The sequence below is a fragment of the Myxocyprinus asiaticus genome, chromosome 39 (assembly GCF_019703515.2).
Source record: "Myxocyprinus asiaticus isolate MX2 ecotype Aquarium Trade chromosome 39, UBuf_Myxa_2, whole genome shotgun sequence".
Taxonomy (NCBI): Eukaryota; Metazoa; Chordata; class Actinopteri; order Cypriniformes; family Catostomidae; genus Myxocyprinus; species Myxocyprinus asiaticus.
The window spans coordinates 28,765,297-28,790,783 of NC_059382.1; the positions used below are offsets into that span (position 1 = coordinate 28,765,297).

At 38.9% G+C, this 25,487-nt stretch overlaps 1 protein-coding gene across 4 annotated transcripts in view; it reads left to right on the top strand.

Annotated features, from left to right (window-relative positions):
• Positions 1 to 7,363: 7,363 nt before the first annotated feature.
• ptgir (prostaglandin I2 receptor) overlaps positions 7,364 to 25,487 on the top strand; it is a 143,288-nt gene continuing 125,164 nt past the window's right edge. For all 4 annotated transcript variants that reach the window (XR_007895391.1, XR_007895392.1, XR_007895390.1 and 1 more), the window contains exons 1-2: positions 7,364 to 7,712; positions 9,683 to 10,618. Coding sequence is in view for 1 of the 4 variants with exons in the window: in XM_051679449.1 (XP_051535409.1) it covers positions 9,794 to 10,618 (825 nt within the window). In the remaining 3 variants the exon portion in view is untranslated. The remainder of the gene's footprint in view (positions 7,713 to 9,682; positions 10,619 to 25,487) is intronic.

Below are 25,487 nucleotides of genomic sequence, written 5' to 3' on the forward strand. Positions count from 1 at the left end.
AAAATCGAATAAGGTCAAGTCAAGTCAAGTCAAGTCATTTTTATTTGTATAGCGCCTTTCACAACACGCATTATTTCAAAGCAGCTTTACAGAAGATCATGCATTAACAGAAGATAAAACTGTAATATCTATAATGTCTTAGAGTCATCATTGTGTAGTTTGATAAAATTCGATTGTGAATTGTGTTTAAAAATAAGTAATTAAATAATAATTGTATTTATAACCCCAGTGAGCAAGGTCAACTTTTATGCGACTTAGTGTGATCAACTTACATTTTAAAGAGAGAGAACATACAATGTTATGTTTGGCCTTGAAGGTAGAACTTGTAAGCTTTTGAGCATGTTCAGTTTAATCCCCGAGGAAGCCAACACCACCCCACCAAAAAAAAAACTAATTGTCGCAATTTAAGACAACGAACAAACACCATGGCTTACTGTACATTAATTTCAGTGGTCTGGGTGCATTTCTGCTCCTTTTCCTTTTTCTTTTTTCCGCTCCTGACATGTAGGTGCACTTCAAGATGACGAAAAACCATCGCATCTAGCTACAACTCTCTCCTTGCAGTTACATTCTCCCTTCCCTTTCGGGCCACTAGGGGGCCCCAAAAAATGTCTAATTTAGCCAAAACATCTGCCTGAGTCTTAATTGCAGCTTTTAGTATGTTTTAAAAATAAAGAATTAAATAAATAAAAATACAAAACGACCTTGTTTTGCGGGACCCCATGGTGGCACGGGGGTCCTAAGCAGCCGCTTATACTGATTATAGCTATAAACGGCCCTGGTTAAAGTCATTGGAAGGTCCTGAAAATTCATGGGTCAGAAATTTGGGAACCCTGTTAGGTTACGCTGTCAGGGTCCTGTCCCCTTGTCAGTTATGTTTATTGTGGTGACACGATCCTGACACTCATGTTTCGTGTTTTCGTGTGAGCGTGTTAATACCTTGCAGTGCGCTCTTCTGTCCTGTCTGTGCTTACATGTTTGGAGCATGATGTCTGGATCCTGACTCTTCGGTCTGGTTTGGTTTTGTTCGGAGTTGGATCCGGATACCAATGCTCCATGTCTAGTCATCGTGTTTGGTGTGAGCACATGGCTTCTGTCAGGTTTGTTTGCCATGTGCTCTCCTGTCTCTCATTTAGACCCCGCTTCATTGTTACCTTGTTATTAGTTAATGTGCTTCACCTGCCTTCCTTGTTTACCTCTTGATTTCTTTCTCTTTATGTTTCCCTTGTGTGCTCTGTCCTATGTTGGATCGTTTTGTAAGTTACCCTGTTCAGTCGTGTTGTTCAGAGTTGGTTCCTGGTAACTTTGTTTATTTACCTGTTTTTTGTTCTGTTTTATTTTCATTTAATAAAGATCTCTTTATTTCATGCCTGCATTTGGTTTCTCCTTCCTGCAAACCCTGGCATAATGATCCTACCAGTTCTTGACCCAGCAGGCATTATTTTTTTTCTTTTGAATGGCTGTTCCCCTGCATGCCGTAGAGCGCAGGTTAAGGAGCTTGCTGGTCTCCGTCAGGGAGACTGGTCGATGTGGGTGTATGCACTGGAATTTCTGGTGTTGTCTTTGGGCCTAGAGTTACAGTGCATCCAGAAAGTATTCACAGCGCTTCACTTTTTCCACATTTTGTTATGTTACAGCCTTATTCCAAAATGGATTAAATTCATTATTTTCCTCAATTCTACAGACAGTACCCCATAATGACAATGTGAAAGAAGTTTGTTTGAAATCTTTGCAAATTTATAAAAATAAATAAATAAATAAAATAAAAAAAAACATTTGTACATAAGTATTCACAGCCTTTGCTCAATACTTTGTTGAAGCACCTTTGGCACCAATTACAGCCTCAAGTCTTTTTGAGTATGATGCTACATGCTTGGCACACCTATTTTTGGGCAGTTTCTCCCATTCTTCTTTGCAGGACCTCTCAAGCTCCATCAGGTTGGATGGGGAGCGTCGGTGCACAGCCATTTTCAGATCTCTCCAGAGATGTTCAATCGGGTTCAAGTCTGGGCTCTGGCTGGGCCACTCAAGGACATTCACAGAGTTGTCCCGGAGCCACTCCTTTGTTATCTTTGCTGTGTGCTTAGGGTCATTGTCCTGTTGGAAGATGAACCTTCACCCCAGTCTGAGGTCCAGAGTGCTCTGGAGCAGATTTTCATCAAGGATGTCTCTGTACATTGCTGCATTCATCTTTCCCTCGATCCTGACTAGTCTCCCAGTTCCTGCCGCTGAAAAACATTGGTATTGGCCAGGTGATGAGTGGTGCCTGGTTTCCTCCAGACATGACACTTGCCATTCAGGCCAAAGAGTTCAATCTTTGTTTCTCATGGTCTGAGAGTCCTTCAGGTACCTTTTGGCAAACTCCAGGCAGGCTGTCATGTGCCTTTTGCTGAGGAGTGGCTTCCATCTGGCCACTCTACCATACAGGCCTGATTGGTGGAGTGCTGCAGAGATGGTTGTTCTTCTGGAAGGTTCCCCTCTCGGGTTCTTGGTCACCTCCCTGACTAAGTCCCTTCTCCCCCGATCGCTCAGTTTGACCAGGCGGCCAGCGCTAGGAAGAGTCCTGGTGGTTCCAAACTTCTTCCATTTACGGATGTTGGAGGCCACTGTGCTCATTGGGTCCTTCAATGCTGCAGAAATTTTTCTGTACTCTTCCCCAGATCTGTGCCTCGATACAATCCTGTCTCGGAGGTCTGCAGACAATTCCTTGGACTGCACGGCTTGGTTTGTGCTCTGACTTGCACTGTTAATTGTGGGACCTTATATAGACAGGTGTGTGCCTTTCCAAATCATGTCCAATCAACTGAATTTACCACAGGTGGACTCCAATCAAGTTGTAGAAACATCTCAAGGATGATCAGTGGAAACAGGATGCACCTGAGCTCAATTTTGAGTGTCATGGCAAAGGCTGTGAATACTTATGTACATGTGATTTTTTTAAATTTTTTATTTGTAATAAATTTGCAAAGATTTCAAACAAACTTCTTTCATGTTGTCATTATGGGGTATTGTTTGTAGAATTTTGAGGAAAATAATGAATTTAATCCATTTTGGAATAAGGCTGTAACATAACAAAATGTGGAAAAAGTGAAGCGCTGTGAATACTTTCCGGATGCACTGTAAATCATTCCAGCCTGAGACCTTTTTATGGTGGGTCTAGTCCAACCTCTCAGGTTCTGCGTTCCATATGGGACGGAGGGGGAGAGTTTTTCAGAGGTCATCAATTTGGCTATAAAGTGGGATGGTATCATCTCCGCCTGGGCGTCTGCGGACCTCCCCTTCTTACCCCAGCCAGAGAACAACAATACCCTCTCACCAGCAGTGGATGCCGCGGCTGTCCTTCCCGCCATTTGGAAGAGGAGGAGGAATAGACAGAGCTTGACGCACAAGCCTGTGGCTAACCACCATATCATTTCTAAAAATGATAAGAGAATTATCATTTTTGGGTGAACTACCCTTAAACTCTTTGAATGTTTAGTGGTGATGATGATGTACACTACTTTTTAAGTTAGCTCAACTAAGTGGTATTCTGATTTGGCTGGCACATGACCTTTAGTGGAAATGAAACTATGCTTAACAAAGAGTATCTTGTTCCAAACAAAAATTTGTCTGAACCAGGAAAACACTATTTATGCTCAGCTAAACTTGCAAGCTTGGGTAAATGTGTAGACATCATTCTTATTTCCAAGTTTGTTGCATTTAAATTAGCTTCCGTTGAAAACTTAAAAAGAGCCTTGAAGCTGGTTGCCTATTTATTTTTTTCTGAACTTATTTTTTAATGTGTGTGTGTTGTGGGGGGGGGATTTTTAATTCTGTGGCATTATCAAAACACTGTTTAAGAAACCTGACCAGTCCAAAATAGCAAACAATGTCAAATGGCTGGGGTGCTTGGGAAACCTGTTTGAAAACATGCTCTGGTAAACCATCTTTGCAGTGCCACTCAGAACAACTCTAAATAATTATTATGTCGCTATTATGATTTTTCCTATAATCCCTAACCCAAACCTTAGCCTAACCAGAAAGTTTAACCCCTTACACGAACCCTAATCCTAACATTGATTTAAAAAAATAACTGTAGTGTACCACAGAAGAAAGAAAGATTTGTGTTTGGAACGAGATGAGGGAAGTGTCTTACAGGTTATTGACATATCAGTCATCTGTATTGCATAAATGAATATGAAATAAGTCACCAAATTTTTTAAGAGATGTTTCCTTTCTTAAAATGAAGAGTTGGATAGGAGGCTGGCTAGAATTTGATGGCTGTATTGTATTGATTTGAAATTCTGTTTGTTGATTGGTTGGTCTCTATGGGAATAAAAGTTGGACCTCTTCATACATGCCAAGTCATGCGATATCTTACGATTTCGCCATCTCGTATGAACTATAACATGAGTTGTCATGATGAGACTATATGTTGCAACTTCTTCCAATTAAAATATGTGTTTGATTAACATATACTTTACAGCAAACATCTCTCAAACCAATGATAACCACTCAAAATGTGTGTGTGCTTTGCTATGAGCAGTCTGGCATCAATAGCCGTTTCTGAACTCCAGAATATGACGAGGCAAAATCCCAGCCACAGGTCTGTCGGGTTTAAACAGACTACAGTGAGCAGCCTGCAGCAAAAGGCCATCTGAAATCAACACCTGAAACTGACTCAAGACTGATAGGATCTTACCAGATGTGCTTTTATGTGCAGCTGGAAGTTTGAATGTAATACTGTAGACATGATGACTAAACCAGAAGATTTATTGTAATTTGATTGATTTGAAATGTTTTTACCTGCAAAAAGTTAACTTTATCAACTTTTAGAAGTACACTAGCATACTGTATAGATGGCCTCAAAGCTAAAATATATGAATTATCTGATGGGCTTTTTAAAGGCATTATAAACATGGTAAATCTTGAGTACAAGTAAATTTGATACCAGTATTCACAAACTGTAAACAGAGCCACATGATGTAAGTGTTTGCGATGGGTTGATAACACAGACCATTATGTTTAAGAGGAAAGAACTGGTCTGCTTCCCGATGTAGTGCTGTGTAGTCATTTCTCGTGGCTCCAGGGTACTTCTCAAATATTCATAATGCATGCTGATAGACAGCCACAATCGATGTCCCAATGGACTCAAAAATATGCATGCACATGCATAAAACAGATGCACCAAAACATTATCTAATTTCAGACTTGGAAGTTGTGTAATTTACTTTAATGGGTTGATAATATAGTATGCTTCCTCTTGCTGTCTATGTTTTCAGAACAAACAGTGCATGGAGACAATTATGGAAAGCATGCAGGTTTGATGTACCGTAGTTTTTGTTCAGACTGCAGTAATCTCCCCCTTCCTCTTTGGACAACAAATACAGATTCACCCTGCTTTCAGGAGTCTTTTAGAGACGGGTTAGGTCTACTGAAGCATAGTTCAGTCAATCTGTTTACTTCTAATTCATAATGTTAAAGGAAACACTCGTATTTACCTTGTAGGTCTAAGAGTGACACTTAAAAAAAAAAAAAAAAAAGAATTCAAGTTTTAATTGATTGATATGTATAGATAATTTTTTTATTATAATTTTTTTATTTGATTTATTTATTTTTTATTTGATTTACTCCCCTTTTCTCCCCAATTTGGAATGCCCAATTCCCAATGTGCTCTAAGTTCCGGGTGGCGGAGGAGGAATCTCAGTTGCCTCTGCATCTGAGGCCGTCAATCCATGCATCTTATCACGTGGCTTGTTGAGCGCGTTACTGCGGAGACATAGTGCGTGTGCGGAGGCATCACGCTATTCTCTGCGGCATCGATGCACAGCTCACTACGTGCCCCATCGAGAGCGAGAACAACATTATAGCGACCACGAGGAGGCTACCCCATGTGACACTACCCTCCCTAGCAACCGGGCCAATTTGGTTGCTTAGGAGACCTGGCTGGAGTCACTCAGCATGACCTGGAATCCAACTTGCGACTCCAGGGGAGGTAGTCAGCGTCTTTACTTGCTGAGCTACCCAGGCCCCCAGCGATATGTATTGATAATTTATCAATAATTTAAAAGTTAATTTAAAAGTTGCATTTAATACAGTGCATTAAACATAATATTGTCACATTTAAAAAATAAAACACATTTACATATAATTTCAATTATGTCTGTTTGTCAAATTGTAAAGTTAAAATTGATTTATTAACATTTTAATTTACATTTTATTTATTTGGATAAATGCATTTGATATTTTTTTTTTTTTTTTTTTTTTTTTTTGTGGCAGTCCTATTTTACTATACTACTGACATTACAGATTTCAGTAGTTTCACAGTCACTGCAACCTTTTGTTCTGTTTACAGTACACTGATCTTAAGTGCCTAATGTAACATAAAGTATGTCTTTAATCTTCAAAGCACCACATAGCCAACTCAAGCAGGACCGTAGCAAAGTAATCTGGCCCCCCTAACTGTATATTGCTCTGGGCCCCTTTCCTATTAAAAAAATACAGTTTAGAATTTGTTGTGGGGCCCCCTGGACCTTTGGGCCCTTAGAATGATTACCACCTTTCACCTCACTAGCTACGGCCCTGAACTCAAGAACACATATTGCACATTCAGTATTGCTGCATCTGGCGGTTTCCCTTTTATTGACCAAAATGCAAATCAGTGGAGAAATTTGTTGGCTGTTTTTTTGTTTTTGTGTCTACAGCTCTTAAAATGACATTTATTCCTCATAAATGTTCTGATGAGATTTACAGAATAATAATAAACAAAAACTTAACCCATTTAAAAAAGTGACTGTAATCCAAATTATATAATATTAATTATATAACAATAACATTGTTTCTGTTTGGGGACAAACACATTATATTATAAGCTATAAGCAAAAATATTATAAAAATATTAAAATATAAAATACAATATAAATAAATAAAAACAACAAACTGATTCCAGTCAGAGAATCTTTACAAAATGAGCAAATTCATTGCATTTATTTCTATTTTATATACGTAACCTTTTTCATGGTTACGGATGTAAATTCGTTTACGAAATTTGGTTTTAAATTATTAGGACATGAATTATCAAGCTAAAACTTGCTGCGTTTTTTTTTTTTTTTTTTTATTAGATTAGATTTTAAGCCAGTGTTGGCAATAATACTTATTTTTGATGTTGTTTACACGTATATTCGGTACGTTGTTCTGCGGTCTGCCGTTTTTTAAAAAAACAAAACAAAACAAAACAACACATGTCTCATGCAAATCATTAAAATGTATAAAAACTGAGCAGTGAATCTGTCAGATGCACGCGAGCTCTCCGCTCCTCCTCTTTCACGCGCCTTCTTTAGCAGCCGCTGGAGGGAAGAAGTGTCACTCATCACTTCTAGGTGGAGGAATGAACTGTATGACTTTAAATAACGTGAGAAGCTGTTTTTATTTTACTGAAGTTATTGATACAACTAACGGCTGAACTCGTCATACTGAGGCTCCGCACCGTCTCGGAGCGTTATAAACTCGAATGTGGAGTTGTTTTGCCAGTGAAATCTGTGGGTGGCGAGAACTGGACAGGCAAGTAACTCAACTAACAACTGTTTTATGCATTTATAAAGAAAAAGCTACAAAAGAAACGGACGGCCGAAGAAATGTCATATCAATGTCCCTTTCAATTGTTGTGTTTGGAGTGACCGAATTGAAAGGAATGGAGGGTCGTGATTAGACGCGGATGGATTTCCAGCTGACAGGTGCGTACTGATGTGTGACGTTTCGAGATCGATTCTATATTGCCATGACAACCTACAGTACTCGTTTTGAATTTATTTCACTGTTATTAATTAATCAGTAACATTAATACTAAGTAAGAAAGAGATACATAAGATATAAGGCTACAAAGACAAGATACAGTGTGGTCCAAAAGTCTGAGACTACCAATACATATGCTACTCTTTTGCATTCTTTTATACATTTTCTAGCATTTACCTCCACAAGTTATTATCAGCAGCATAACAATATGAGTAAAAAGTTGAAATGAAAAATAGTATTTGGTATGCCCCCCCATTTGTTTGGACAAAACCTGACGATTCTTGTTATCCAGCATGATTTGAGAAGGTTTCAGAGGGCGTATATGTGCTTCAGTGGATGCAAGGAAATCTAACTTTTTTTTTTTCTTCTTCTTCTTTTTTTCAGGTTTAAAAATTCAATGTGGTCTCAGACATCTGGACCCCACTGTACATTACATAAAGCAAGAACAAGAAGTAGATTGAGAAACCTATGCAGTCAGAGCTTATGTAAGATAACAATATATTAGGGTGTGCAGGTTATTGGCAATTGCAATTTTTGTTAGTCTTGAATAAAATATTTGAATAAAAGTCAATAAAAATGCTGTTTGGTGATAACAGAAGCAGTGTACTCTGGAAATTATGGAAGGGCAGTGTCTTTAGAGCAGTGGTTCTCGACTGGGCACTACAAAAAATGTGAATAAAAATCAAACATTGAAATAGATTAAAATTGGCATTCTACATAGGCTTAACAATATGGAAAATTATGCACATATGCTGAAAAGGAATATTGTCAATTATTTAAATGCATAAACAACAGCAGAAGTTTGATTTACTAGTCAAACCATGGAAGAAACAAACACAGGGCTAAACATGTTATTATTATTAGCCATATTGTCGTGATGGATGAATTTAATGACGCCAAAATACTATAGAGTTTGATTGGACATGCACAGTCTTTGATGTGAACAACAAAAGAAGCGTTTTCTCCTCCTTTTTTAAAGTTAAGCTTGTTTATTTTGCTATCCAAACTTTGTTCAACTATGTGGTTAAAGGGACAGTTCAAATAAAAATGAAAATTCTGTTGTCATTTACTCACCCTCAGGTTGTTACAAACTCATACGACTTCTTTTCATCTATAAACTCAAAAGCAGATGTGAAAGCCTCATTCCCTTTGATCGCATTTTTTCCATACATTGAAAGTGAATGGTTACTGAGGCTGTCAGTCCCTAACATTCTGCCTAACATACAGTATATGCTTTCCATGGAAGAAAGAAAGTCAACAGAATGACTTAAAGGAATAGTTCACCCAAAAATGAAAATTTGCTGATAATTTACTCACCCTTAGGCCATCCAAGATGTATCTGAGTTTCTATCTTCATCAAAACAGAATTTAAGACTTTTAGGATTTCATTTCAGGCCTCCTCCTCTAAACAATGCAAGTGAATGTCCTCCATTTTTGATGGTCCAAAATGCATGGAGTCATGTGGATTATTTTGATGCACCCTAAATATGCATTTTGGACCGTCAAAAAATGGAGGACATTCACTTGCATTGTTAAAGAGGAGGAGGCCTGAAATGAAATACTAAAAATCTTAAATTCTGTTTTGATGAGGAAAGAAACTCAGATACATCTTGGGTGGCCTGAGGGTAAGTAAATTATCAGCAAATTTTCATTTTTTGGTGAACTATTCCTTTAATGACAGAGTTGTCATGTTTTGGTGAATTAAGCATTTAATTGCATGTCTTTGCATTTAACATTATTGTTTAACTGCTCTTAGTGTCCCTATCAGAACAGACCTGCGACCAATTTTTGGGTCAGACTCATTATTTGAGAACCACTGCTTTAGAGTGTATATTTGCTTTAGGCAACTATGGTTGTGGTTAGGAAGTGTGATAGACTTCTTAAATCTGAAGAAATGCTTTCTCTTTTACAGTGTCTTTGCATTCTCAAAGAAAAGGAACTGCAACTCTAGTGGAATAGACAAAACTGCCTTTGCCCGATCCCTACCTCTGGGGTCAGGGTTCAAGGGCAGGGCAGTCTAAACATGTTCTCAAACAAGACATGTGAGAACATCACTCGAATCGATGTGAATGGGAACCCCGTGATGAGCACTGTAATGTTCATTGCCGGGGTGGTCGGCAACCTGCTGGCCTTGACTATCCTAGGGGTCCACCAGAAAGAGCGTCGCACCAAGTCCTCAGTCTTCTGCATCCTCGTAACAGGCCTTGCTCTGACAGATCTAGTGGGAACGTGTTTACTCAGCCCACCGGTTTTCATTTGCTATGCTCAAAGCACATCCCTTGTGGGTCTTACAGGAAATCGGTGGCTGTGCAGACTCTTCGCCTTTGCCATGACGTTCTTCGGCCTGGCCTCTATGTTCATACTGTGCGCCATGGCGGTGGAGCGATGTCTTGCCATCAGTCATCCTTACTTCTACTCCAAACATGTACGGCGAAGCTTTGCTAAGATTGTCCTCTTCCTCATCTATCTCTTTACCTTCGCTTTCTGCTTGCTGCCCTTCTTTGGATACGGACGGCACAAGCAGTACTGTCCTGGAACATGGTGTTTCATCAAGATGGAGGCAGAAGGAGAGGGTGAGGACGAGGAGAGACAAACGCTGGCCTTCTCTCTGTCCTACGCCGTACTCATGGCGCTCCTCATTGCTGTAGTTTTCTTGTGTAACGGTTCGGTCATTGTCAGCCTGTGTCGCATGCACCGGAGCCAAATTAGTCGCCGGGGTTCGGTGGTGTCGGCTGGACGAAAGAAGAGGTTGAGTACTTGGTTTGGACAGGGAGAGGAAGAAATGGACCATCTACTCCTGCTGGCCTCCATGACCTTCATCTTCGTCATTTGCTCCTTACCTCTGACTGTGAGTACAGGAAATATTCTATGATCTTACCTCTGCTGAAAAGACCAGTACAAAAACCAGGCTAGTTTACACAGTATTGGTTAGTGCTGGTTTGGCACTGGTCTAGCATAGTGGACCAGCATAGCCATGGTATTCACCAGCAAAACGTAGCTATGTTGGTCTTTTCAAAAGTGACATTGCTCTGAAATGCTTCCTTACACCTAGATTAACGTTAGTCTTGTACCGAACTTCATTCTCTCATTTTGCCAGTCTTTTCACTTCCACATGACTTGCATTAGGCCATCAATCAAATGCTGCTTTGATTTCCAGATGAAACGCTGCAGAGAATGTCTTGTTTTAAATTTAATCCTGACATTGCCCACATTATGATACATAATCTGAATTGTCAGGTAGTCACTGGCTACTGCTTTGAAAGGTCAGCGGCAACGGGATCAAACTTGAAATTATTTGAATTTTGAGCACCCTGCGCAACACTTGATAGAAGCACAACATGGTGCCATAAGTAATGCTGAAGTTGACGCTTCCTTCTATAGAGCTCAATGTATTCTGCAATGCTGACTCAAGTCATGTGGAAACCCCTTTAGAATCAGGATCAGATCAAAATGTTGCTGGTGCAGCTTGTTGACCATTGAATTTAGCGGGTTAAGCTAGTTAAAAAGCTTGGTTTTAGCCTAGATTAAAGTTCGCCCTGGACCAAACCTTATTCTCTCAGCATGCCAGTCTTTTTTACTAAAGGTTAGGATCTGATTAGACCAGGATCAGTGTTTGTGGGACTAATCCTATGTATTTACTAGTCTACCCCTGTCAAGCAGCTCTTTCCCAGCCCTTGACATCATTTTAAACTGATGTAGTTGACTGGAAATAGCAATGCTTGAACCATAATTGCTTTTAAAACAAATGATTCTCCTTAAAAAAGTCATTCAAGCTGTCTTTGCAATGTGGTAGTAAATTATTCACAGTTGTGGATTGTTTAGTCTCCAGATTAAGGTCTTGGAGTTCAAGATTTCCACACTATAAGAAAATAAATCTTTCGTCTTTGTTAATGAATCTCACCAACACACTACTAATAGTTTATTTATACTGTATGATTAACCAAACAAAAAGTTTGCCTTTTACTAATCACCCAGCCGGGAAAGAATACCTGATTTTGTTACAGATACCTTCTTCAAACAATTCAGCGAGCTGCACATTTTGTTGTAATTTGTTGTGCATGTAGTGATCACTGCGTGTGTACATGCCATGGGGGAGCTTGGACAGCTTTTCAGTGTTTCATTTTAAATGTAGAGGCATGCTACAAACTTGACAATCCTGGAAGACTGGATTAGACCAGCCCTGCTTTTCTTATGTCAGTCTACAGTCAAAATAGTTTGGAAGTGCTTTTCTTAGGATCTCTATTTTTGAACATGGCAAAATTGGAGCGATATTTATATGTGAAAGCCTAATGTGTTTGTCTAATCCTTTGCTTTTTAATTACTGGTGTTTGCTCTTGCTAGGCAGTTATCTCTATTGTGATACCACTATTGTAATAATCATAAAAAGTAAATACATAAATTAATGAATCAATCAATCAATTAACTATTTATTTGTGCGCCAGACATGAATCATACCTCAAAACTTGTGGCTTGTTGAGGAGAGTTATATTATTACATTCCTTTTATGAAAAAAAAAAAAATTATCCACTTTTCTCCCAATTTGGAATGCCCAATTCCCACTACTTAGTAGGTCCTCGTGGTGGCGCGGTTACTCACCTCAATCCGGGTGGCGGAGGACAAGTCTCAGTTGCCTCCGCTTCTGAGACCGTCAATCTGTGCATCTTATCACGTGGCTTGTTGCATGACACCGCGGAGACTCCCAGCTATGCTCCCCGATTCACGCAAAACTTACCACGTGCCCCATTGAGAGTGAGAACCACTAATCGCGACCATGAGGAGGTTACCCCATGTGACTCTACCCACTCTAGCAACCGGGCCAATTTGGTTGCTTAGGAGACTTGGCTGGAGTCACTCAGCACATCCTGGATTCCAACTCACGAGTCCAGGGGTGGTAGTCAGCATCAGTACTCGCTGAACTACCCAGGCCCCCATGTTATTACATTTCGGAGTGATCAGAATAACATCTGGCTGACAACAAAACCTGTAGACTTCGGCCAGTAAACAACTTAGCGACCACTCAGAGCTAACTTGCAACCACCTAGCTATGTGCTATGTAAGGGATAATGTACTGTCAGCTGGATGTTTTTGCAAAATAAACCCCGACCCTGAAAGGGTTTATTGCGCAATTAAAAACCGCCTGACTGTACATTATCCCGCTTATTACAGGGCTACTAACCAAATAAAGTTGGACATTTTATATTGATTTCAGTTGAGAAGAAATCGCTGAACAGCTGAAATCCACCTCCAGTTTGCATCGGAGTTCTGTTGGTGTTTATTCTGTGAAAATGGCCATCTGTCTCCTCATTATTCAGCCTATTACAAGACTACTTGCAAAATAAACAAATACATGGACATGAAACATTGATTTACATTGAAATTATATAATTATGTGAGAATAAATAAATCGCTGAACAGCTGAAATCCACCTCCATTTTGCGTCAGAGTTCTGTTGGCATTTATTTTTGTAATTCCTAATGAACGTCTGACTGCTCATTATGCATCTTGTTACAAGACTACTTGCAAATAAATTGATAAATGCACATGAAAGATTGATTTGAGTTTAAATTATTTTATCAGCTTACTTGTAGAGATCGCACTGTGATCCGAAAAGCAGGAACGATGGCTTGCAGTACGCTAGATGGCGCCATTAACCAATCAGAATCGAGTAATTCAGAGAGCCGTGTTATAAAAACCACTAAGAACACCTTAGATACCACATAGCATTGCCTTGGCAACAGCCCAAAACACCCTAGCATTGTGGAAGCACTCTAAAATTAGTTTTTGTGTTAAAATCATACAGGCACGGATAGATGGATGTAAAAAAAAAATCTTCCCTCAGTCAAAGAAAGCAGTTGCAATAATACATTTTGCAGGGAGGATAGAGATCAATCACACAATGTGCTGTATTTTTTTTTTTTCAAATACACAAAGACCCATTTGTAACCTCAGTTGCATAGATTAAAGTGACAAGCATTTAATGATATTTTATAGCTGTTAGAGACTACCTAATGACTGTTAATAACTCTTGATACTCTCTCTGAGTCTGTCTGTTGGATTGTCTCTGTACCTCTTTCTGTTTCTTGCAATTCTGTTGTGATTCCATCAAGACCACAAGACTTCATGACAACTGTTGCGCCCTCTCATCATCTCTAGTGAGCAGCGCGACAAAACAACAGTTCTGTGTACACCATCTCTGATCTTTCTGCACTGTATTTTTGAATATTTTTCTGTAGCACTGAACACGCTTTATTTATGCCCTGTCCCGCTCCGCACGCTTCGACTATTTTCCCTGCATGTGAGTGGACATGTGGCACCACATAAATTAACGTGGTTCCAAAGTGCCTTTATACCATAAAGTTTTTTCCTTCTAAATTTAGCATTATTAATCAGCGTGTGAGCCTTTAATAATGAACAATTATATTTCTGTTCTAATTTTGTGAAAATTAATCAGATGTCATCTCTGGCATGGATGAAAAGGAAAGAGAATAAAATTACTAGTTGCAGCCTAGTCTTTCTCACTTTAATGAAAATATCAAAATGGTCCATTCAGACTTTTACATTTTCTAAATTATTCTCATAGGGGATACACCTGAACCCCCATACAGTGTCATTCCTCAGTCACCATACCTGGGTATCTGAATGTAAAGAAATATAAAAATATATAATTTGAATGTAAAAATATTCTAATAAATACTGGACTGCTGTCATTATGCTTCAAAATTAACAGATAACCTTTAACACTCAATTAATGAACTCTATAAAATATTTTAATATTTTGGTAGAAGTTCCCTCAGACCCCACTGTTCTGGCTGTCTCTGGGCCCCAAATGCAATTTTGTAAAGACTATTTTGACTGTTTCAGATTTTTTTTCTTCTTCTGCCAACTTGAAAAAAAAAGTACAACGCAACGTGCAAATGTGGATGTATATCGTGATAAATGTCGATATCAAGCGATATAAAAAAGAATATCGGGATACAGTTTTGGCCATATCACCCAGCCTTACTTCAAAGCCACCTTGTACTCTGATCTTTAATGTGGACTCTTTAAGTTTGATTGGTGAACATTTAACACATATCGATTCACCAATGTCAAGGTGCCAATACAGACATATGATTTTAAAATGTATTAATTTAAAGTACAGAACACAGAATGAGCCATGAGCACCTTAACATTTATTTATATGGCAGACCAGTATGATCTCACAGTGAAATCGGTAGGGCTGCCCCGACCAAATATTTTCCTAGTCGACTAGTAGTTGTTAGTTTAAGCCGTTAGTCGACTAGTTGTTGCACGTTTATGATATTTAATTACTTAAATATATTTTGGGGGGCATCAGAAAATGGTTTGAATTCCAGGGATGAGAATGTTATAAGTAACATTGCTAACACTGTTCTACATTACATAGAAATACTAAACCGTAATAATGAGCCTTTAAAATATACATTTTACAAGCACATGCACAAAATGAGCAGCAGCGACACCGACAAAAGCGGTAATGATTCTGAAATGTGTCAGAAAAACCAGCAAGGAGTCTGAACATTTTGTTAAGTTATAGAGAGAAATGCACATTAGGGTTGTGACGACAGACAATGATTTCGGGGATCGACGATGGTCAGAGTGATCGCCAATAGCTGATGCCTTTGATGATGTCAAGATGATATTTGGCTCGTTTTCCCATTATTGTATTAAATTATTAGTATTATTATTATCAAATTAATATTACAAATAATTTGCTCAGCGGCACACAGGCACACGCTTGAAGAAACACACTTTATTATATGATTAAGAATAGATGTTCGCTTTATTTCCACAGAGCAGTTCATTGTGACCACGAATCTTCAGCCTATACATCTGTGATTAAAACATAAAATAATACAAAAACACGTTCACCTCGAACCATGATTTATATTTCAGTGAATATTATCATCATTATAATTATTATTTTTACATTTATAATTGTTTTTATGCCTTCATTTGTGTAAGTAATTTTCTGCCTGCATGTTTAGACGGATACTTGCCTGACGGTAAATGGAAAGGTGGTTATATATATATATAATTTTTTTGATTATTTCATTATTTTAATTGCTTTTTCGTTTCATTTGGAGTGCAATTTGAATTTAGAAATTTATTTGATTTTAAGTTTTTTAAATAAATGAATTTAATTTTCAATGCAAAATCACTAAAGCAAAAATATTCACTGATCCCTCAGCTCGGGGGTTGCCGATGTAATTGGATATTGCGAGATATATATATATTGTGAAGGAGGAAACAAAACAAATGTATTCACACACATGATGTATTTTCCCAGACAACGAAATACCCGACCGGTAGAGAATGCACAGATGAAATAGGTTTGTTTCCAAAGAGATGTTGCTCTTCACAACTGTGGTAAAGCCATCTTTCAAAAAGTTGAACAACACATTTTAATTGCACTTAATTTTTTTCCAGTTTCATTTGAATTTTTTGTTAAAATAAATAAAAATAAAGTTCAGAGTTTGAAATCAAGGTGTCTTTGCTTTATTGTGTAGGCTTAACCCTAAACCTGCTTAACGAAAATTACGCCATAGTACCATCTAGCATCCAACCAGTGGTAATATCGGTGTTAGTCGGTTTCCTGTGGAGTTGTTTTTTTCTGCGACCAACTGACCAATCAAAACTTGGTCGACCAAGACTCTTCTCATCGACTAACATTTGGTCGACTATTAGGGGGCAGCCCTAGAAATCGGAAACAGTAGTTCGACTTTTCTCTAGCTCAAATCAGTCTGTGCTTACCAAAATTCAAAACATTGCCCCCAGTGGCCAAAGCAATAAGTGTTGTTGGGTGCAATGTTCACAGAGGGGCACCAAAGGCTAGTTGTGAAGCAAGTTTCTTTCAGCTGTACAGGAAGTAATGCATTGAAGAGGAATGCACATTTTATGTACACTACCCCCTAACCCAAACCCTAAACCTAACCATCAGTGGATTAATAATGTAATGATTGGTGGAAAAATGCAACCTCCGAATTGCACTTATCACTGATTATGTGAACGCGATTACTTCCTGGTTTCTATGCGGGATGTGAACCCGGGTCTCCCGCACTGCAGACACTTTAGTTTACATCATATCTGTGAACCTGACTTGCTACTTGCTATTGCTAGTCAGAAGGAGGTGGTACGACTACATTCTCATTCTAGAGAGCATTTAATTGTACAAAAATTTTGATATGCCTCTGAGTGCAAGATGAGTCGTCTGTATTTATGATACACATTACTGCAAGAAAATACTTTTTGTCAACTTTTGGGAGGGGGTCTTCACTATCATACAGATGGTCTCAAAACTAACAGACGTGGACTAAAAGCCACAGAACCCCAATTTTTTTTTTTTTTTAAAGAAGAGGCTAAAATTATGAATGAGACAAGATGTTGAAGGAGCAGTTTGATGTTTCTTTTTTTCCACTCCCACTTAATGCATTGTTCTCCTGCGCTCTCCTTTGCTTGTCAGGAAAATGTGCAGACTGGAATATTAGAATATAGAGACAAGAATATATAACTAGAATATATAACCTGTGCAAAATTAAACCATACCGTATAGCATGGCTCTATTCACTTTAGCCTGTATAAAAGGTATACAGCCTTGGCATTTCGTAATCAGCAGATTAGCTAAGAAGAAAATGAAGAAGGAAGGAACTATGTTACATTATCTGATATGCATGGTGACCAACAAAATAAGACACAACACAGTGAAATTAAGCTACAGCACAGCGCAATTAAGCCTCAATACAGTGAAATGAACCTACAGAACAACACAGTTAAGCCACAGCACAGCAAAATTAAGCCTCAACACAGTGAAATGAACCTACAGAACAACACAGTTAAGCCACAGCACAGCAAAATTAAGCCTCAACACAGTGAAATGAAGCTACAGCACAGCACAATTAAGCCACAACACAGCGACATGAAGCTACAGAACAACACAATTAAGCCACAGCACAGCAAAATTAAGCCTCAACACAGTGAAATGAAGCTACAGCACAATTAAGCCACTACACAGCAAAGTTAAGCCACAACACAGCAAAATGAAGCTACAGAACAACACAATTAAGCCACAGCACAGCAAAATTAAGCCTCAACACAGTGAAATGAAGCTACAGCACAGCACAATTATGCCACAACACAGCGACATGAAGCTACAGAACAACACAATTAAGCCACAACACAGCGAAATTAAGGCACAGCACAGCAAAGTTAACAAAAAATAAATATTTTTAAGCACTATATTTTAAGTTGTGTGACTCATTGCTTGAGAGATCATGAGGCTGCCTGGAAGGTGCAGAGAGCTGCTCGTCACATTGCAAGTCACTGCAAGCGTTCCCTGGTCAGTGCATCACGAGAGTATTGACCGAGGAACTGAGCATTTCCCCCAAGTGCCTCGTCGTCCGAGCAGGGGCTACAGCCTGCATACAGCCCATTTTCATGAGAGCAGGACACCTTATAAGAGCTGCCGGTAAGCAAGAATAGATGCAGGTTCTGTGACGTAATTTTCGCATCATTGCCCGGAACGGATTGGAGCAAATGTTGATGAAGTAATGTGAATTAAGAGTTTTGATAGAATCCCAACCAGATATTGGCCAGAGTACTTAAAGGTGCTGTAAGCGATTTGAACCATTTTGGAACTTCCACAAAACTGAGCCGTTGAATAGACACACCTCTTCTTTCCAAAACACCGTCCTCCAATGATAGCGTTGAGACCGTCACCACACAGTTGAGCAGCAGTTGTCAAATATAACAGTAGCAAAACAGCACCCAGAGCTGACAACTGTTATGAATCTGAATATGGCATTAAACCTGAATGATCCGCTTCAATTACAGCACTATGGGAATGCGCAAAATGATCGACAGACAGAAAGCGGCCCGTGGTCACATTTTTGTTTGCTGTTTACACAGTCTAGTGCTTTCACATAGACCGGTGAGATGGACACTTATGTCAGTGATATCTTTCAGGGATAATGAACATTTTCTGTATACCATTACATGCATAAATCGCCTAATTTCATTGTGTTGTAGCTTATTTCTGTTGTGGTGTGGTTTTTCCGCTGTGCTGTGGCTTGAATTTTTTTTTTTTTTTTTTTTTTTTGGCTTATTTCTGTTGTGCTGTATTGTCTATTGTGTTGTGGCTTAATTTTGTTGTGTTGTGGCTATTTATTGTGTTTTCAGCTTTTATTTGCCTTGCCAATTTGATTGTGTTGTGCACCCCTCAGTGACTGTAGATATGGCCTAGTTTATGTATTTCTTTGATTTAATAGAAGACAAGGACCAATTTTGAGCATTTGAGTTTTTATGTCAGAAATGAGTACAACTGTATGTTTTGGTGATTCTTCGCCATTCTAGTTTTAAAGGATAGATTGTAATAACTTGAAACTTTTTATGTTATGTCTCAAAGTACTTTATCCCAAGTTGCAAGAGCGTTACATTTGCCAGAATTCGTCTTTGGGCTTTTCCAAATGCAGAATTTATTAACTTCCCCTCTACAATAAACAGACTATAAAAAAGATGTTAAAAGCATGAAAATTCAACTTTGCACTTTTTCCAAAGAACTTAAAAATCATATTTTCAATTTATTGATGACTGGTCAGAACCAATTTGAAATCTGCAACTAGTTGCAGTGTTTCTCACTAGACAAGGGCCACTAGAAGAGCGCAGTTCTCAGGCACACACTGAGAATTTGCCACAATCGGGCATATTTGTCACAGACTAGTCATAGACCTTAAACATCAAACGGCGATGAGTTTCAGTCTTGTAGTGTTCTTGGCTTAATGGGTTAGTTCACCCAAAAATGAAAATTCTCTCGTGATTTACTCACCCTCATGCCATCCCAGATGTGTATGACTTTCTTTCTTCTGCAGAACACAAAATGAATATTTTTAGAAAAATATCTCAGCTCTGTAGGTCCATACAATGCAAGTGTGAGTGGCAACATTTTGAAGCTCCAAAATCCACATAAGGGCAGCATAAAAGTATACAGATGACTCTGGTGGTTAAATCCATGTCTTCTGAAGCGATATAATAGGTGTGGGTAAGAAACAGATCAATATTTAAGCCTTTTTCCCATCACTTTCACTTTCTCCTTCTTTTGTTTTTGGTGATTCATATTCTTCGTGCACATCACCCCCTATTGGGCAGGGAGGAGAATTTAAGATCAAAAATGACCCACACCTATAGGGCTGGGTATCAGCACAGATGCCCTGATTCAATTCAATTCGATTTAGATTCACAAGATCTCAGATCGATTCAATTTGCGATTCGATTAATATAGATTCAATACAAATACTATTTGCAGTGTAAAGCTGTACAGGGAACACCAGTTTACATATGGTATAGTAATGAAAGAAATTAAGATAGCCACAGACCTGTACATTAAACTCTTTATTTCAGGTAAACATGGGTACATTTCTGAAAAAAGAACTCACCTCTCTATTTCAAAAACATTCAATATGAGTAGCCTGAATTTTGATTCAAAATTGTAGTTGAAAATAAAATGGGCAGTTCAAAACAGTCACATGCCATGTTCAAAAAGGATCACGTTACTTTACATTAAAGATGTGTCAAAGCATAAAATCTCAACACATTCACTATAACATGGAGGCTGCAAGCCTATGAACATTGTAGGGAACTGGCTTAAACTAACACTGCCTAATTGGAAATTGTAATTTTTTGCAAGAAAAGGAGCTGGTCAACATGCTCTGGCAGAAGGCAACTTCTTTGGGCTTTTGCAATGTCACCAGCTGTGGAGAAGATCCTTTCAGCTGGGACACTGGTCCCTGGAACACAAAGATAGCATCTTGCCTGCTGGGACATAAGGGGGTACTCTCCCTCATGCATACGCCACCACTTAAGTGGATCTTCTGAGAGAGGTACAGGTGTAACTTTCCTGTATTTGACAATCTCTTCTTGTGCCCTCTCTGCAGCATTAGTGTTGGCCCTTGGTGCATAGGCTGCCCCAAACAGATCCAACAGTGCACAAGATTCTTTTGACCTCTTTGGTGGGGAAGGGTCATCACCAAGGGATTTTTGCTCCTGTACAGGTGCACTGCCTCCAATTTAAGTACTATCAGATCCTTGCTGCTGATAGTTAGAAACAAGGAAAATGTAAATGTAAATTCAGTGGTATTACCCATTTCTACCATACAGAAAATGGATTTAATTTAATATACTTTCATTTACTATATTTATGTGCAATTAATAAAAAATTGTTTTGTTTACATTTTCAGTTTTAAAACTTTATACAACTTACATCATGTGTCTTAACTTGCTCTCACTGATCAATTTTGTGAATGTGTCCTCTCGGTCCTCATCAGAGATAAAAGGAAGGGTCTTGAAATGAGGGTCAGGTGCTGATGCCACATACAGCTTCTCTTTCAGATTTGCATATCTTAAAAGATTACACAAGCACATTGGAATTACATTATTGCATCAACACACACACACACACACACACACACACACACACACACACAGACACACACACACACACACGCAATTATCTAGAATGCAATCAGATGTCACACAGAAGTTACATTTTATAGACAGTACTACCTGTTTTTGTAAACATACCTGAACCTCAAGTCGTCATGCACGGCATATTTGAGTTCCTTAATGACGGTGGAATCACTGGTAGTCTGGCGCATCTCCTCAAGTAGCTGTGCGTGCAATGGTGTAATGACAGAGAGGGTAACGGAGCTTTCTTCAGACATCGCTAGCATTGCAGCCTTCATCGGCCAAAGAGCTTTCACAATGTCCTCTGCCATCATTATGTCTGCCTCTGTCAGGGTGCAAAGATCTTTTTCGCTCCTGCGGACTTAAGGAGAAAGCAGTGTAGCTGAGATTGCTGGTTGTTGTTCCAAAAATCTGTCAAGCATATCCAGTGCGCTGTTCCATCTGGTCACCACGTCGGTTTTAAGTTTGTGACAGGGTAAGTTCAGTAGCATTTGTTTTTCTTTGAAAACTTTATTTGCGTTAGAGCTCCTATGGAAGAATATCACTACGCGCCTAACTCAAATAAGCAACCGAGAGATGGCTGGAAGTTTCAGCACAGCTTGCGATGCCAGATTTAGTGTATGAGCAAAGCAGCCAATATGAAGCAGCTCCATTATCTCCACGCCACGTATCATGTTGGCAGCATTGTCGGTCACAATGACCGGATCTTTCTTAGTGAGCTCCCACTCTTCCAAAGCCTGTGAAAGCAGTGCACATATATTTGCCCCTGTGTGGCTAGCTTGCATAGGCCTCGTCTGCAACACATTTGAAACTAGAGCCCAGTCATCGTGTAAATAGTGGCAGGTAATTGTGATATAGGAGTCTTGACTCCTTGATGTCCAACCGTCGCTCGTGAGGGCCACTCTGTCCGCTGACTATAGGGACAAAGCAATGTCTCTTTTTACTTCATAATACAGTCTCGGAATCACCTCCTCGCTCATCCGCTTGTGGCTAGGGATAGAATAACGAGGCTCCAGCACATTCAACATGTAACGGAATCCGTCGTTTTCCACAACGCTGTATGGCCTTATATCTTTGCAGATAAAAAATGCAATTGACTCAATTGCAATTGGTTGTGTGGGTGTTGAAACCTGCCTGTCCGGGTGATGTCTTGTCAATGGTTCTGCAGATTTGTAGTATTACTGTTGTATTTAACCTCGGCATTGCAAATCACGCATATTGCTTTATTCCTGTCAACAGTATCTTGGCCTTCATGCTTGCGAAATCCAAAATGCTTCCATACCGCTGACTTTTTATTTGAAGGCATTAACACCGATGCGCATGCATCTGCCATGTTAAGCACTGAATGATTTAATCAACAGGCTTTCCGTTGTAACTTCGTGCAAGGTAAATAAGAGAATGACATCTAGTGAAGAAGACTGATAATAATAAGATTTACATTAATCAGATCCAGTATCGTAAATTAAACATTTGCGGAAATACATACAGAAAAGTTTGATTCATGGCTTTTGAGAATCGATATCAAATCGACCACATAAAAAAAACAATTAATTGAAAAATCAGTTTTTTTGCCCAGCCCTATCATTTCATGTCTGAACACATGGATTAAACCACTGGAGTCATATGGATTACTTTTATGCTACCTTTATGTGGATTTTGGTGCGACAAAATATTGGCACCCATTATTGGACTTACAGAGCTGAAATACTCTATAAAAATCTTCATTTGTGTTCTGCAGAAGAAAGAAAGTCATACACGATGCCAGGAGGGTGAGTAAATGATGAGAGAATTTTCATTTTTGGGTGAACTATCCCTTTAAGCCACAGGAACACCAATATTTTTTTTCACAAGCTCACACAGCTCACAGTCCCTGCACTGTCAAACTTCTTAAAGTTTACAAATTTCACTCTGTCCTTTTTGTCTTTTTCTAACTTACTATTTTTTTCCTCTGAGAGAATGAATGAGCTGGCCATTTTAAAAGATGACAGTGGTATTCCCTTTGCCTCATGAGATTGTCTGTTAGCCGCCAGGAAATAAACAGATACTTAATCCAAAGCAAATAGTTTACATAACCAAACCATTGTGATTTTCTTTCCATACACAGAGACTCAGAATCACACGCATATACACCCTCCCAAATGCCATATATAACCTGTGTAACATTAAACCATAAGGCATGGCTCTTTTCACTTCAGTCAGTAAAAAAGATATATCAGCCTGCACATTTCATGTCATCGATAGGCTGTACATAACTGGCGGGTTAGTTAAAAAGCAGCTAAAAAGGAGGCAAGAGGTCATAATGTGACAATATCTAATATCTTATTCGTGTATTTTTTTGTGTTAATAGAAGTCAATGACCAATTTTGACCATACTTGAGTTTTGTATGTCAGAAAGAGTATCTACTGCATATGTGGAAGATTCTTCAATTGGATTAAATTTTCTGTCCCCTAAGATGATTTTAAAACTAGAATGATTGTGTTTTTAAAGCACTTTTTCTTTAAAGGATATATTACAAAGGCTATTACAGGGCTCGACAATAAGGACTGCCCGATGGCCTGGGGCCAGTGTGAGAAAGATTCGGGCCAGTTGCTAGAACTGTCACTTGCCCGATCGGGCCAGTGCTGCAAATTTAACATTAGTGCAAGCAAACAACAAGCGAGAGAGCACAAAAATTACACAGAGCGAACAAAGTCTTCTAACTAAGGAGCGATATTTGTATATTTGTCTCACAAAGACACGCAAATGCATAATATACTGGACGCGCCAAGGCACAGTCGTGTGCACGTACAAGATCGGGCAGACACCGAATGCACTCTCCTAGCACTGTCCTCACTCTTTTCCAAGTGTCTTAGCAGCTGCTATTACCAATGTGTAGAAAATAGCAGGAAAAAACCCACTTAATGAATTTCATAGTGGGATTTAAGGTCATGTGCAACATTTTAAGTATCCCCGCACATTCCGTGTTCACAGCGTGCGAAATCCCCACATTTTTCGTTTTTACATGTTGGTGAAAATTTGTAATCCACACATTGGAACACAAGAAATCAACAGTTTCTTTCTATAGGACTGAAAATCCATGTCTCTCTGTGCATATGTCTCATCATCATCTCTCTCCGTGCAGCGTAGACTGTTTAACATGCACGTGCTCTCATAAAGGGACAGAGCGCTAGTTTTATTCCCACTGAAAAAAAACAAACACATTTTCTCTCATTAATTCACCTTTAGAGATGAAGCGCCGAATGAGATGTAATAAACTTTATTAAACCCCAGTTATACACGTGTCTGGAAATCACAAGCTGCTCAGTATCCAAAATGTAAGTATACATTTAATTAGGTAATATTTCAAAACTTAAACATTAATTCGACATGATAATGGCGTTTGATATGAAAAGAAGCAAGATCACTATTGCTATTAGGCTATTATTATCAGAGCTGTTCAGCTGCAGGGTGAAGATGAATATTTGAAACAGTCTACTTCATATCATCCTCATAAAACACCTGTTACATGTCTCATTTCTGGACCATACAGGTATTTTTGTTTTTGTTCTTTGTATATCAGTCAGTGTTGGTCTTGTTTGGGTTGTCTGATTTCATGTTATATACACATTTTTAATTCACAGATTAGGCCTAATATCTCCCTAATGTATATTACACATCACAACCGATTTAGTAGCAAATCTGTTCTCTCAGCCAATTATCAAATCTTTAACTCAGTGACTAAATCTTTGATCCTTCTTGTGAAAACACTACACATGGGCAAAAGCTGCATGACAACATGACTAAACGGGTGACCGAAAACCCATCATCTCCTCCACAGAATTCTTGGCTTAAAAGCACATGTGTAAATGGTAAGACGGTTGAGGTTAATATGATGTATTTATTAATTTATATATGTAAAGCGCATATATGGGATTACATAAGGCATAAATCATATCTTGCAAATTATAAATGTGATTCAATTTTGGGGGACATTGTATTTTTGTATTTTTTTCTCCCCAATTTGGAATGCCCAATTCCCAATGCACTTTAAGTCCTTGTGGCAGCGTAGTGACTCGCTTCAATCTGGGTGGCGGAGGACGAATCTCAGTTGCCTCCGCATCTGAGACCATCAATCCGCGCATCTTATCACGTGGCTTGTTGAGCGCGATACCGCGGAGACATAGCGTGCGTGGAGGCCCACGCTAATCTTTGTGGCATCCACGCACAACTCACCACACGCCCCACCGAGAGCGAACCACATTAT